The sequence below is a fragment of the Salvia splendens genome, chromosome 13 (genome assembly GCF_004379255.2).
Source record: "Salvia splendens isolate huo1 chromosome 13, SspV2, whole genome shotgun sequence".
Classification (NCBI taxonomy): Eukaryota; Viridiplantae; Streptophyta; class Magnoliopsida; order Lamiales; family Lamiaceae; genus Salvia; species Salvia splendens.
In genome coordinates this window covers 21,849,511-21,864,362 of record NC_056044.1, presented here as the reverse complement: position 1 = coordinate 21,864,362, position 14,852 = coordinate 21,849,511, and the positions used below count along the sequence as shown (strand labels likewise).

Here is a 14,852-nt window from a genome sequence, read left to right as displayed (position 1 = left end):
AAGTTTGTGAATTTTTGGTACATAACATATTGTTTTGGTACCTTTTGGTTCCAAACATATTGTTTTGGTTCAAAATTACTATTTTCTGTTAAAATTAACAGTCAAAATGTTTGATCAATTTAATAACTTCATTATAATCTAGGGCTAAAGTCCAATTATAGTTCCGTACATTTTCCATAAAATTCTTTTCGGGTCTCATACATTAAGTTTGTGACCTTGTTTGAGACCAAAATGTACTATTACAATATGTTGGGGACCAAAAGGTCACAAACTTAAGGTATGAGACCTAAAAGAATTTTAGGGCAAATGTATGGGACCAAAATTGGACTATAGTCTTTTTAATATAGGCCACAATGATGGTCATGTTTAAAATCAGCCTTCAGTGACTACCCTATAGTTAAAACCATAGGGTTTATGTATCAAAATAGTTGCCTTTATAAGTTTTTGTCATATGAATACACAAGAGTGAGTCATCTTAACCAAGAGAAAGTCCAACATTGTGCAATGCTGTCATCTCATATCATCTTTTGTTACAAATAAACATTTCATAAAGTTTAATAGGTCGAGTATGAAGCCAATGAGAAGTAGAAACCACAATATCACCTCATATCCAAAGCTTTCTTCCATCGAAGTATACAGCAATGAGACAAGCAACTAAACTACGGTCAGCAAATCCTGGAAAAACTGTTACACGAAACCGGTTTCTGGTGACGAAAACCTTCCCCATTCCAAGCTTGTACATGAGGCTAGTCTGCACAAACATGTAGAACAGAAACATCATGCTTAGTTAGAATGCACATAACAATCTGTTGTGTTCCCTTCTTGTTCTTATTTTGATTAGAACAAAGGTTACAGCAACAGGAGAGTTCTGATCTTTCGCCATTTTAGTAGTGACACGAAGCATTTATACATAACATCAAACTAGAGCAAAAGGGAATTCATATATGTAAGCATTTCTTGTCTCGGTTGAAGCATAACAACGAAACAAAGCTGTGGCGTAGTGTGATTTTGAAGTACCTGAGCGACAATGGAGTTGCCTTTGTAGATGGTGCAGGATCTCTGGAAAGGGTTGCCTTTCATCAGCAACTCGGTCTTTGAATCTTCATTGTTGCTGTCATTAACAAGCAACACTCTGAACTCATTTCTGCTGGACTCATCCACATGCTTCTCTACTGTGAATATCTCTTTCTTGCCTTCACCATTTCCCTTATATCCACGCCATGATCCTTTCTACACCAAGAACAACATGCCAAATGCTTCAAAGAGTGATAAGAAACACTAACACTAGATGCATATCCTGATGCTACCAACACACACATTTTCAATCAAATTAGGTTATGCTACCAACAATTTGAAAGCATGCGTGATAATAGAGGAAACAAAACTTTGAGCTGTTACAAAAGCTATTGTTCAAATTTGTATTGATTCTCTTCAATTAAGTGTCTCTAATCGTCTACATAAGCTTGATATTTTTCGGAATAAACATTTCCACAAACACAAACCATACATACATTCTCACCTTCACCAATTCACTGCTAATTCAATTCAATATGCTTGAATTGTACAAAATTCTGAGATCCAACAAACGTTTACAGTTAAATCTTCACGTTATTCAGCTAATAATATTATAATAATAATTTAAACTCTCATCGCATCAATATATTCAACAATTCATAAATGAAGAACCCTACCCAAAACAAACGCAAAATGAGTAAATAAAGATAAAAAAAATACGACGATCAGTGAGAAGCAACTCACGAGAACTCGCTTGATTGAGAAAAGAATATTTCCAGAAGAATCGAGGAGCTGCTTCACACAATCTCGATCGGTAGCAGCTGAGGATTTCTTGACAGTGTAGACCGACTTTCCGGTTGAATCGGCATATCTGACAAATCCTCGGAGGCCGAGGCCCTTGTATTTCTTGGAGACGACTAGATCAAATGGGATTTCGGAATCGGCGGAGAGCTTGAAGTTTTCGAATGGGATCGACGAGTTCTCCCCCATCAAATCATGGTTGATCAAGTAAAAGATGTGAATAAAAATAAACAATTGGGTGGAATTAGAATTTTATCAAGAGTTCTTTTTTTCTTTCTTATGCTATGAGAATGTGGCAATGATCATTTCAAAGCGGTAGGAGTACTTTTCAATACACGCTTTGAGAATCTTTTTAATTTCATGAAAAATGACTATGTTTGATTGAGGGGAAAGTAAAGTTGATAAGGAAAATAAATCCAGAGAATATGATTCCTAATAATTTTACTTTCATGTGTTTGGAAATATCAAGATTTTAAATTTTGTATTTGATTTAAACATCAAACTAAAAATATACTAATAATTATTCTTTTATTTATAAAAAAGAATAATAATATAAATTTTTAATAAATTATTAATTACAAATAATTATAATTATATTATTATATTTATTATTACGATGTATAGTTTAAATACGGATTATTCATCATAATATATAATAATCATAATAAAAATGATTATTATTATATTTAAAAATATTATAATTGAATAAATTTTATAGTTCAAAAATTTTCTACGACTTTATTGATTAATTATTAATTTATAAAATAATACTCCCTCCGTCTCACAAGAATATGCACTCTTTCCTTTTTAGTCTGTCCCACAAAAATATGCACTTTCAAATTTTTGTAACTCTTTTCACTCTAATGAGGTGAGACTCATTCTCCACTAACAATACTTTAATTACTTTTCCCCCTACCTCTCTCTTACTTTTCCAATTTTGCATTAAAACACGTGTCGAATTCAAAGTGCATATTCTTTGGGAATGGATGGAGTAATTATTATTATTATTATTATTTATTATTATTATTATTAGTATTTATATTATATAATTATATTTTAATTGTTTGATAAATTTTTAATTATAATAGTAATAACAATTATATATAAATTTTATAATAATATAGTTATAATTATGATAATTTTAATTATAGTTATTTATTAGATTATGATTTATAATTTTAAATTATTTTGAAAACATTGTAATTAATAATGATAATAATAATAATAATAATAATAATAATAATAATAATAATAATAATAATAATAATAACTATACTATACTGCATTAAATATGTAAGAATCCTAAAACTTGGAAAAAGAATACCTAAGAAAAGTAAGGATTCAGAATCCTGGAAAGTTGTACTAACTTTCCTAGTTCTCGGATTCTGATTACTTTCCCAGTTTGATTAAAAACCAAAACAAACACATAAATTTAAAATTTAAGGAATTAGATTACTTTCCCAGACCTTTATTTGATAGAGTGAAGTACATAGTTCCAGATCTTTTACTTTCTCACATAAATGGTATCTGGTCTTTATTTTATATTATTTTTGGTACCTATAAATCATATTTTTTGTACCTGATGCAATTTTCACCCCAAAATACCCTCTAAACAAATTCATTTTTCCATCTATGTAATAAGGGATATTTTGGGCATTGACAAAATTAGTATCAAAAAGGGATATTATAATATCTTCTCTCATTCTCCTCACTCTTTATACTATTATTATTAATCAATATTAATGTTATTATTTTGATGTTATAAATTAATAATTAATTTTTTAATATCCTTTAATATATACTTAATCATAATTATAGTTATAATTATATTTAATTATTATAATAATATTATTGTTATAATAGTAAAAACTAATAGTAATTAATAAATAATACTAATTATTATTTTATATTAAATTAATAACTAAACAATATAGTCTTAATCAAAATTTAAAATTGTGAATTGTATTCAGAGTTGAATATTTTTAATTATGTGTTTCAACCCCAAAATGAGTATAAATAATTTAATTAAAAATATTCAGTTGATTTAATTACTTTAAATAATTAATTTAATTAGGTGTTTTGTTATTGATTTATATTATGAATGCAATTAGATGTATGTATAAAACACTAAAAGAAGAAAGGAAGATAAAATACTAAAAAGGAAGAAAAAAATGAAGAAAAAAGAAAGAAGAATAAACTAAAGAAGAAAAAAAAGAAATAAGAAAGGAAGAAAAAAAAATCACATATTTGATTCTATTTAATTGAAATTTCCAAAAAATATCCTTCATAACAAAAAAATCACATGTTTGGTACCTATGGTTATTTTTGTCATAGGGTACCAAAAACGCTACAAAATAAATATCAGGTATCATTTATGTGCGAAAGTGAAAGATCATGTATCATTTATGTAGTTCACTCTATTTGATAAACCCATCTTCTTGATGAAATTCGGATGCATGAGAATTTTGGGTTTAGGGTTTATTCTAATTATATACTCCCTCCGTCACAAATAAACGAGCAATATTATTTTTAGGATGTTCCATTATAAGTGAGTCATAATCTCTTTTTAGCAAAAAATCTCTCTAACTTCTCATCAAGTTTGCATTTTATTTTGGACTAATCAATATAATTTTAGTCAACGTATTGCCAAAACTATTGAACTGTTAGTGTTACTACTAGTACTTATTTAGAACTCTGATAACATTAATTTCTTTTTCGATGAAAAAAGGAATGCAAGTGTCCAAATTGAAACAAAATATAATTTCTGACGCCATTTTCGCACTGCTCAAAATATTTCGAATGTGTAGAAAATTCGTTAAACTGATCAGAAATCATTTTCTAATGCACAAAAAACAAGCTAACATAGAGTTAAAAGCGCGAGTCACACTTAGTGCCTAGAAGTTTAATATTCACATCTCACGTGAAGAAATGCCAAAACAAGGCTCAAACATTGCTTCCTCACCAATATGATTCTTCATCTTCTAAGTTTTCATCAGCATAGTCTAACCAGTCATACTCCTCCGAACCCATGTCAGACAGACCATACGATACCTCACTTCCATCTTTCGGATCATCAGACTGGCTTCCAGAAGTTGTACTCTCTCCCTCCGATTCTTCATCAGATGATCTGCTCTCATCCTCATCCTCGTCCTCATCCTCATCCTCATCCTCCTCGCATGTCTCTTCATCCGGATAATCATTCAGGGGATTGTTTTCATCTGAGATTCCAAAATATGCCATTCAGGGTTTTGATACTTTCCAGACACACACACACACACACACACACAGAAAGAGAGAGAGAGAGAGAGAGAGAGAGGATACCGTTAGAATCATCACTTTCATATTCTGTATCATATGGGCCATCATAGAAGTCTTCATCATCATCAACTTCGATCCTGATCCAGATTATTAAGTTAGACAAAGGAAATCTTTTGTAGCTAAACCACAACCAAACACTGAAAATGAAAGCCTTACTTCGGAATTTGGCTAGCATAATCAGCATCCAACTCATTTACATCCTCCTCAATAGTATAGACATCATACACGTACCCATCTGAAGATGCCACGTTAAAAGTAGCAGATTATTAACAACAAAAAATCTTATATCACATGAGAGACCATAGGATATCAGTTCAGCTGCATGACAGATAGTTATAAAAAAACAGAATAGTATAAGATCAACAAAAATAAATAAAACCAACAATTAACAGTAAGATTTGATATCAAGACAAAAAACAGTATGATTTGATATTTAATTAATAGTCCTAACATATATTTAGAGTTTGCATTTGATCATAGTTTGGAGTTTGTACAATATTTAGAGTTTGCATTTGATCACATTCTCATATATACATATAGGAAATTAGTAATCATCCCTGGATGTGCAAGCACCACATACACTAAGAAAAGAATAAATCACAGAGGCAGACCTTGTTTGGAAACGAGGTCGTGGATATCGAGTTCAATCTCCTCAGCAGCAGTTGGCAAAACTTCTCTCAGGAGAGGCAAGAAATCACCCATTATCTTGTACTCATCTATATCTGCTTCCCTGGGTTATAGATTTGGATATCAGAACAAAGACATCATAGCTTGTGTAATGATGCAATATCATCACTTGTGAAAGTACCGTACTTCTGATTTTTCACCTCAATGTGCTCCTTAACGGTGTGCTCTTCAACATCAATCCTAACAACATCATAGAGTCGGCACATATCATATATAGCATCATCCCCAGGATTGTCTTTCTGCAGCTTTCTGCTTCTCCATATTTGCTCAAAGCGAGCATTTCTTGACAAAACCTTAAGGGTTGAACATAATAGGTCAATGTGTGACAACAGCATGTAATGCAAACCTAAAATGCACTATACCTCTTGACTCTGTCTTGCGTTGACCAATCGCTGACCTTCTTTCTGAAGCATCAACATTACAATTTACAACCAATTATTAGCAACTCTTTGTATTAGTGAATAGAGATACTCAAAGCAAGTCTCAGTACGAGCAACCGTAAGTGTAATACCAAATATTAAGGTCTATCAATGTCTCAAAGGTACAGTTTCAACTAGGTATAAATGAAACTCATCATGTTGAATGGTGAAACAAACAATTGCAAATGCATGGATATACCCTGGAACAGCTTAGTTAGTTAAACTATGAGAAGGATGGTGTAACACAAGTACCACTACAGGACCTTGTCTACACATGCAAGAAGTATTTATTGGACTCATCGGGGGGAGGGAGAGAAAGGTTAGATTAGAAAGAACTCACATCCACAGTCTTGAAACTCCGTTTTCGTTTTTCAATTTTCTCTTCTGATTTCAACTCATCCGATGAATTAGGCTGCAAAATATATGATATATTACTGAACTTCCTATTGCTCTCGCCAGTCAGGAAATACAATCCACAAAATCTGCTATAATATGTTTGTATGTCTTAAACAATGCTAAAAAGGAAGTGACAAAGACAGCAGCTGTGATTTCTATAGTTACTATTCTACAGTTACAAGATAATCAATATTTTTAAGGAACCTAAGAACTGACCACGAAAGATCGCAGCACATCAAATGTATCCTTGGAGCTAGCAACTGTCTCCACATGTCGTACCAAGATTTTTTGCGTCTTGAATTCCTCCACTAAAAGATGTCAAAGGCGTGATTAACAATTGTTATTAATAAATACATAAACAGGTAAAAATCTTCAAAATTAACATCAAAACATTTACAACACTGAAACTAACTGAACACACTATTTCAGCACATAAGACGTTAAAGGTTTCTAACAGCATGTAATATCATATTCTTGCTTTCTTGCATTAGTACTCAGTTCATTGCTGCATAGATGTCAAATGTAATGCAGTAGAAAGAGACCTTCAGCGACACTACAGAGTAAACACTATCCTCCAACCATGATAATTTCTACTTAAGCACTTCGCCACTTGTGTGTTTCAGAAAATTGGTTGTTCACATCTCCACTTCATAAATTCCAAGCCATACTTTCGATTTAAAGTGTTGTTTATGTTCATAGCTGACAAAAATCTAGCATTATACTCGATAAGCGTGTAAAATTGAAGAAGCACAAGAACTAATTCAATCAAATCGCGACAAATTGAAAATAAAAGGAAAAGGATAGCTAAAAAAGAAACACATTAAACCAAAACGAAATACACGATATAACGCACCTTTACTCGAAGAAGCATCAGATATTGATAGCTTTCCGAAGTCGATCAACGGACGCTTAGCAGGCCTCTCATGGATTTCCAGCCCTAATTGAGGGGGAGGGGGAAAGCTCAAAATCAACAGCTTAGAGAACACAAAGAAACAAAAATTTCGCAACACAGCTACTCACAAAAAGCATCTAGCGCAAACTGAGAAACTTTTCGCTTAACCCTAACAATCACCGGCTTGTCGGCAGTGGGCGGAGCAGAGGAACTCTCCGCCATTATCGTCGGATTCGATCAATTTTGCGAGTTAGGGCTTAAGGTTTTAATCCACAAGTATTTGCGGCAGAAATAGACTACAGTTTTGAAATCTATACATATATAAAGGTTGAGTTTTGGCCATTATTTTAAATATTTATAAATTTGAGGCAAGATTTTAAATAGTTAGTAGTTGTGGACCTTTTGAATGAATTCAAGAATCATAGTAGTAGGATTTGATGTAATTGCCAATCGTTATTATTTAGCATCTTATTGCTTTGCCACCATATTTAAAAAAAACTCCAAACTAATGTTAATGCTACAGCCTACGGTTACAAATAATTATTGGTACCATCTCAAATCAAAATAAAAATTAAAAAACGTCTTAATTGGAAAAAAAACACATTAGTTGGAAAGAAACTCGTATTGTCATCACACGATTTAGTATTGCAAAGTGATGAAACATTCATTATCGCTTTAATTTATAATAAATTACAATAACACACACTAAAAATCATTCATTTGAGAAGAATGCCAAACACTACCATATCTACTATAAATATCAATCCCAAAATGTCATTCTCTAAAAAGGTGCGGATCTATAAATTCCTACAGAAAGAAAAGAAAATATTTGATGAGATATTTCGGGTTAATAAATTGGAAAATGGAAAATAGATAAAGAAACTTAGTCGGCGATTGCATGGCGACGATTCCCCAAAGGAGACAAAGTCAATATAGGAGTGAGAGAAGGTGCATTTGTTTTTCTGTTTGTGCTTGGAACCAGTTTGGGAGGCAAAGAGAGCAAGCGACTTTGGGAGGCAAAGAGAGCGTTGATTGCTAGAACCAGTTTTTATATATTTTGAATGGGTTTTAATGGATTGATGATAAGCCAGTTTTAGTTGTAATTATTTTTATTTGTGTTTTTACAATTAATATTGCATCTCTGGTAGGTGTGTTGTGTTTTGTAGGTTTTTATTTTATTTCTCACTTTCTTCTTCTTCTTCTATTTTCAAGTGAAGCTATTTTATTTTGTTATTTAATTTTCAGGTACATTTATATCCAATGTGTTTTATTCACCTAAAAATATTAAACCATTTCATTAACTAATTGTCTTATTGACAAATCTAATTTCAAGCCTTTGAGGATCAAGATGACAATTTCGCTTTCACTATAAAATATGATCAAGAAAATATAATTATATATATGATTCTCTAACGAGAAAAACAATTTAAATGTATGGAAAAATATATTTCTTTAAAATGAAATTATTCAATTTTTATATGCTATTAATATTACAAAATTTAAATTAACTAAATAGATAAAATGTTTCCTTTTATTCTGTTTTTTAGTGTTTTACCATCGGAAAAAGGGAAACCGTTATCGATTTTTTTAAAAACAAAAAATAACATAAAATAAGGTAACTTATCCAAATTTATTATTATTTTGCTGTATATTAATGTTGTTACATATATTTAATATTATTTTGTGTGTCGTAGTTGCCTAATCATTTTTAAGTAAATTTTAAGTAATATTTTCAATTATTCTTTTTACGGTTGTTTTTTTTCAAGGTTCTTACTTTTATATATTTTCAGAATTGCATTTTGTTATTAGATATCCAACAACTTTAAATCAGTACAAATTTTAATAAATAATAGTATTACTACTCAATTTAATTTCAAGTAATGCCGTTACTAATGGGAAGTTATATGGTTTTCGGCACTAATTTAAATTAAGTGAATTTATTATCATTATTGTACAAATTATAGTATGTATCAATGTATAATTCCATTCATGAAAAATTATTTAATTTAATTTAATTACTATCAAGACTTTGTAACGTAAGTAATTATTAGTGAAATGCCCAAATAAGTTCATTAGCCTAATTTGGTTGAGAGGTTGTAACTTAATATATACCCTAATCCCTCTATAAATATGTCTAATTTGCTACCTAGGAATACTCAATCTGTCACCAAAGTGGGATACGTACGCATTTTTTAGATGGCCAAGCCCCACGACAAATCAATTGTCATTGGTGTGTGTTCCATGACAAAATGGCAGGGTTATAGAAGGCAAGTTTTGTTATTTTTTGTTTGAAGTTCGTATATAGCATGACTCAATCCGACATGATGGAGAAAATGACATCGACATAGGGCGATGAAAGTGTTGAAGATGATGAATGGACAAGGAGGCTATTGGAGATAGAGAGAAGCAGATAAAAAAGACTGGGAGAGATTAGAAGTAAGATGAAGGCATATTGGAATAGAAGAGAAGATCGCAGATTAATTCTTAATAAGTAGTAATAAACTTTTTTAATTGATTCCAATCAGTTTATCTTTTTATTTTATTGAGAAATTGTTGCTGAATTTACTAAGCAATATATTTTTACAAATTTGTTGATTTCAAATGTTATTTGATTTTAAATATTTATATAATGAATTTTTAGTATATATTTTATGCTTTTAGATTTCGTATGATGATATGTATATCATTTCGAGAATTATTTAATGTAGGTAGGGTAATATTAATTGTGGAATTTAAATGTTGAATCACAAAAGACATTTAAATGTTTTTATGATAATAGAAAATAATAAATTATTATTATGAATATTTCAATAAAATTAGAAATTGGAAATATTTTTTTTTATTTTTATGATAATTAGGCGAAGAGGAAGTCAGAAAGTTTATGAAAATTAATACTAATACATATCTCCATATAATTGAGATGAAGGTAACGGTTTAGATCCAGAGTTCAATATTTAGCGTTTAGGGTTTATGATTAATGGTTTAGGGTTCAAGTGTATCGAGTCATTCTAATTGATCTCAAATCTAGAAGTTAATAGGGTTCAGGGTTTAGAGCATCCACAATGGGGCGGACGATGGCGCGCCCGAGGGAACGCAATTATTTTATATACCCTCCATCCCCCTAAAATAGGGTCTTAGGGATAGCACAAGTTTTAATTCAAAATTTTTAACGTATAAAAGAGAAAGAGCATATTAATTGAAATAGAGACACAATTTATTAGTAATGTAATGTGCGGTGAAAAAGTTTTCAAAAATAGGAAAATGGATTAATTTTGTTATGACTAATATGACAAAATGAGACAATTTTTTAAGGATTGGATGAAATACAATTCAAGATACATTTCATTAAAAATATAGTGAACTACATAAATGGTACTTGATATTTCACTTTCGCACTTAAATGGTACCTGATCTTTATTTTATATCGTTGTTGGTACCTCATGACAAAAATAACCTTAGGTACCAAACATGTGGTTTTTTTGTTATGGAGGATATTTTTGGAATTCAATTAAATAGTACCAAACATGTGATTTTTTTCTACCTTTATTATTTCTCTTTTTCTTCTTTAGTTTCTTCTTCTTTCTTTTCTCTTCATTTTCATCTTTTTTTAGTATTTTATCTTCCTTTCTTCTTTCTCCTTAGTTTATGTTTCCTCTTTTTTTCTTTTCTCTTCTTTTTCTTCTTTCTTTTTAGTGTTTTATACATACATCAAATTGCATTCGTAATATAAATCAAGAACAAAATAACTAATTAAATAAATTATTTATAATAATTAAATCAATTAAATATTTTTATACTCATTTTAGGGTTGAAACAGTTAACTAAAGATATTCAACTCTTTATATCATTATGAATACAATTCACAATTTTAAATTTTAAACAAGACTATAATTAAACAACATGTTGGACACGCACAACACCCTCATGCAATGTCAGGACCCGGCCAAAGCCGAATACCTCCAGGGGATGATCGATGAGCTGCGCCGCAAGTTGGGACTTTTGTAGAGTAGTCAACTTTTTTTCATTTCTAACTCATGTAAAACTTTTTTTTACTCAATGTAGGATTTGTTGTTTTTAATTAATCGTGGTATTTTTAATTATTTTGCATTGACATATTTGAAAACATTTAAATTAATTAACAAAACAATAGTGAAACTTAAAGGGCGGCCTTTAGGGCGGCTTATAGGGCGCCCCACTGCAGGTGGAAGGGTAAAAGGATAAAATGTTAATGTGGCGGTGCATAGGGCGGGCTTTAGGGCGCCCCACTGCTAATGCTCTTAGTATTTATGGTTTAGAGTTCAGAGGTGTTTATGGTTTAGGATTCAAATGTATCGATCGAGCCACTCTTATTGATCCAAATCTCTCTTTTATATATGTATAGATTTGCACAAAATAAAAAAAAAACAGAATGTCATCATGTTTTTTTAAATTAAAATTGCACTTTCTTGATATGAGCATATAATCAGATTTACAGCCAAGATTCAGGTAAAAAAACCTCTACTATCAGTAAGGATTATCAAGTAGGCCCACCCAATGTAAGATATCGAATACAGATCTTAAACCCCCAAAATAGAATAAGTGATCAACAAAGTAAAATCGAATTGGGCGGAGGGAGAATTTTATTGATAATTGGCTTATTTGTTGGTCATGATGAGTATATTTTAAAGTTAAGGGTTTGTGATTTAGTTTCCAGGTTTGGGTTTGTAGTGTATAGGGTCATTTGTTGATCATGATGAGTATATTTTGAATAAGTGATCAACAAAGTAAAACTAAACTGGGGCGGAGGGAGAATTTTATCGATATTTGTCTCATTTGTTGGTCATGATGAGTATATTTTAAAGTTAAGAGTTTAGGATTTAGGTTTCAAGGTTTGGGTTTTTAGTGTATAGGGTCACTATATTGCAATGAAATAAAGCTCGACTAGGAAGTGTCTCACCAGTGCAATCTTAAATTATTGCAACGTAAACTTGCTCCTGCAGTTATAACTCAACGGTTAATTCATATTTTCACAGAATTAAAATGCTTTTTAATTTTAAGTCTGATATTTAAATGTCAAGACAGTTTATTAAAATGTCTACACAAATATGTGTTGAAATTTTAATGTGATCGTATTGGCATTTTTAAGAAAAGTTAGCATTTAAACTCACTCTTGTGGCCATGTAGGGTTAATGTGATTTAAAAAGTATAATTCAAAGTAAGAGGATGTCGAATATTTTTTTTTATCATTTCACAAATTTTATTTCGCATAATGAAATGAATATGGAGAAATTAAATGGGGGACCTTATTCTCCTTTTCCCATCTTACATCCTTTTTCCTTCTTAATAATACCCGTTAGATCTAGGGAATCGACGGATCGGATTGTTTTAATAAATTTACCTCCGTGTTGCATTATAGACGTTGGCTTAATGCATTACAGGGGTAATTTGGCCATTTGACAGAAGCTGAACCGTCATATCTTGGAATATGCTAATTTCACGGGATTTCAAACGCTCTTATTCTCCTTCTTTCCTCATTCATTACGCCCACAACCCTTACAACTACTTCCACTCTCTCCACTACCCAAACCCTAGAAATCTACCTCCCCAGCGGCGCGTTTGGAGATTTTGGATTTTGTCGACCAAATTTTCGGAGGGAATTAGCTTTCAACGCTGAAATCGACTCGGAAACACCGACTACTTTCTAATAGGTATGTTTCAACAGTGATTTAGGCGTCCTTTTTTCGTGATTTTGCAGACCAAGGCGGCGGTTTCGTGATTTTGCAGACCCATTTTGGGTTCGGTTAAATAATGATGAATTCCAGTACCATGATATGTTTTTGTGGTTTTTGCCAGATCGAAAATGCCGAAGAGGGGTCGTCCGCTATCGCAAGTAACAGAGGCTGCAGGTAAAATTTACATCGTGTTGCTTCAAATCAATATTTGTTTTTTCGGATTGTGAGTGATGGTATTAGCAATTCTGTTAAATCCGCATTATACATGTTGTCTGGTGTGCTGACTAAAATCATGACACGGTTCATACTTTCAGATATATTCAATGAATTGTGGAACTATAAGCATGCATTTTTTGGTGTTACTGTGTGCATTATATGAGGTATATTAGTGCATTATCAGTAGTATATAATGCATTATCAGTAATATTTAGTGCATTATCAGTATTATCTAGTGCATTATCAGTAATATTTAGTGCATTATCAGTAATATTTAGTGCAGTATCATTAATATTTAGATTGTGAGTGATGGTATTAGCAATTCTGTTAAATCCGCATTATACATGTTGCGTGGTGTGCTAACTAAAAACATGACACGGTTCATAATTTCAGATATATTCAATGAATTGTGGAACTATAAGCATGTATTTTTTAGTGTTACTGTGTGCATTATATGAGGTATATTAGTGCATTAGCAGTAATATTTAGTGCATTATCAGTATTATCTAATGATTATCAGTAATATTTAGTGCATTATAAGTAATATTTAGTGCATTATCAATATTATCTAATGCATTATCAGTAATATTTAGTGCATTATCAGTAGTATCTAATGCATTATCAGTAGTATCTAGTGCATTAACAGTATTATCTAATGCAGTAGCAGTAATATTTAGTGCATTATCAGTAGTATCTAAAGTAGTAGCATTAATATTTAGTGCATTATCAGTGATGTTTAATGCATTATGCGAATGTTTTACTCAATCATTCATGTGATGTGATTGATTACGTTGTTTGCATTAATATGTAAACATTAACATGAACACATCATTACACAGAACGTAGTCCACTTTTTTGAAAATGTTGTGATTTGTTACTTTGTTTGTGCAATTTCAGAGAAGCGAGTAAGATCTGAACTCGACGATGCAGTTGATGATTTAATTCCGGTAGCGTTGGCACAAAAGTTGAGGGATCGGTTGGCAGCTGCTGCCCCTAGTAGCTCAGCATGTGATGTTCAACAGACACAAGTTAAGGGAAGAAAGACTGATCGTCTTTACTGCAGGCGCACACCGTTGGAGTTTCTGAACTACTTGAAGCAGTTAAATCCAAGACAGCTTGTAGTGCTTGATGGTTTCTGGTATTTGTTGGAAGACTTAGCACTTTAGATCTTTTTACAAACTTGAATACACTTAACAATGTTTTTGAGACTAGTCTTTCTGATTTTGATCTTGTGAACAATCAGCCTAACCGTATGTTCATCGTGATTATTCAGACGGCTAAGAATACTTAGTGTGTAATTGGTGTATTATGTTATTTGTCTTGTTTGTATTATGTTTTTTGTCTGTATAGTTGGCCGATTAACTCTCGTAATGCTTAACATATGCCAAATAATGCACT

General features: G+C 31.4%; 2 protein-coding genes and 1 long non-coding RNA gene across 3 annotated transcripts; 1 reads left to right on the top strand and 2 right to left on the bottom strand.

Moving 5' to 3' along the window:
- Positions 1–411: 411 nt before the first annotated feature.
- Positions 412–2,120, bottom strand: LOC121760284 (protein LURP-one-related 7). The gene is made up of 3 exons (XM_042155933.1): positions 1,759–2,120; positions 1,018–1,230; positions 412–751 (listed from the first exon to the last, which is right to left on the bottom strand). The coding sequence occupies exons 1-3, from the start codon at positions 2,002–2,004 to the stop codon at positions 605–607; spliced, it is 606 nt and encodes a 201-aa protein (XP_042011867.1). The 5' UTR covers positions 2,005–2,120; the 3' UTR covers positions 412–604.
- Positions 2,121–4,606: 2,486 nt separating this feature from the next.
- On the bottom strand, positions 4,607–7,805 carry LOC121762977 (RNA-directed DNA methylation 4-like). Its single transcript, XM_042159004.1, has 10 exons — positions 7,656–7,805; positions 7,489–7,572; positions 6,852–6,943; positions 6,580–6,651; positions 6,183–6,224; positions 5,947–6,113; positions 5,745–5,863; positions 5,290–5,368; positions 5,137–5,210; positions 4,607–5,033 (listed from the first exon to the last, which is right to left on the bottom strand). Exons 1-10 carry the CDS (start codon positions 7,747–7,749, stop codon positions 4,774–4,776), a joined length of 1,083 nt encoding a protein of 360 aa, XP_042014938.1. The 5' UTR covers positions 7,750–7,805; the 3' UTR covers positions 4,607–4,773.
- A 5,271-nt stretch (positions 7,806–13,076) lies between these two features.
- On the top strand, positions 13,077–14,460 carry LOC121761839. Its single transcript, XR_006042110.1, has 3 exons — positions 13,077–13,214; positions 13,360–13,412; positions 14,352–14,460. It is a non-coding gene; the product is annotated as an uncharacterized LOC121761839 (long non-coding RNA).
- The last annotated feature ends 392 nt before the right edge of the window (positions 14,461–14,852 follow it).

What these genes read in the sequence shown, in the direction of transcription:
- LOC121760284 (XM_042155933.1), bottom strand. Translation starts at nt 2,004, where the DNA reads ATGGGGGAGAACTCGTCGATCCCATTCGAAAACTTCAAGCTCTCCGCC. An exon ending in TCTCAATCAAGCGAGTTCTC is followed by an intron (nt 1,231 to 1,758) that starts GTGAGTTGCTTC and finishes TTCTTGGTGTAG; the next exon opens with AAAGGATCATGGCGTGGATA. An exon ending in GCAACTCCATTGTCGCTCAG is followed by an intron (nt 752 to 1,017) that starts GTACTTCAAAAT and finishes ATGTTTGTGCAG; the next exon opens with ACTAGCCTCATGTACAAGCT.
- LOC121762977 (XM_042159004.1), bottom strand. Translation starts at nt 7,749, where the DNA reads ATGGCGGAGAGTTCCTCTGCTCCGCCCACTGCCGACAAGCCGGTGATT. An exon ending in TGATGCTTCTTCGAGTAAAG is followed by an intron (nt 6,944 to 7,488) that starts GTGCGTTATATC and finishes GACATCTTTTAG; the next exon opens with TGGAGGAATTCAAGACGCAA. An exon ending in CGACCTCGTTTCCAAACAAG is followed by an intron (nt 5,369 to 5,744) that starts GTCTGCCTCTGT and finishes TGGCATCTTCAG; the next exon opens with ATGGGTACGTGTATGATGTC.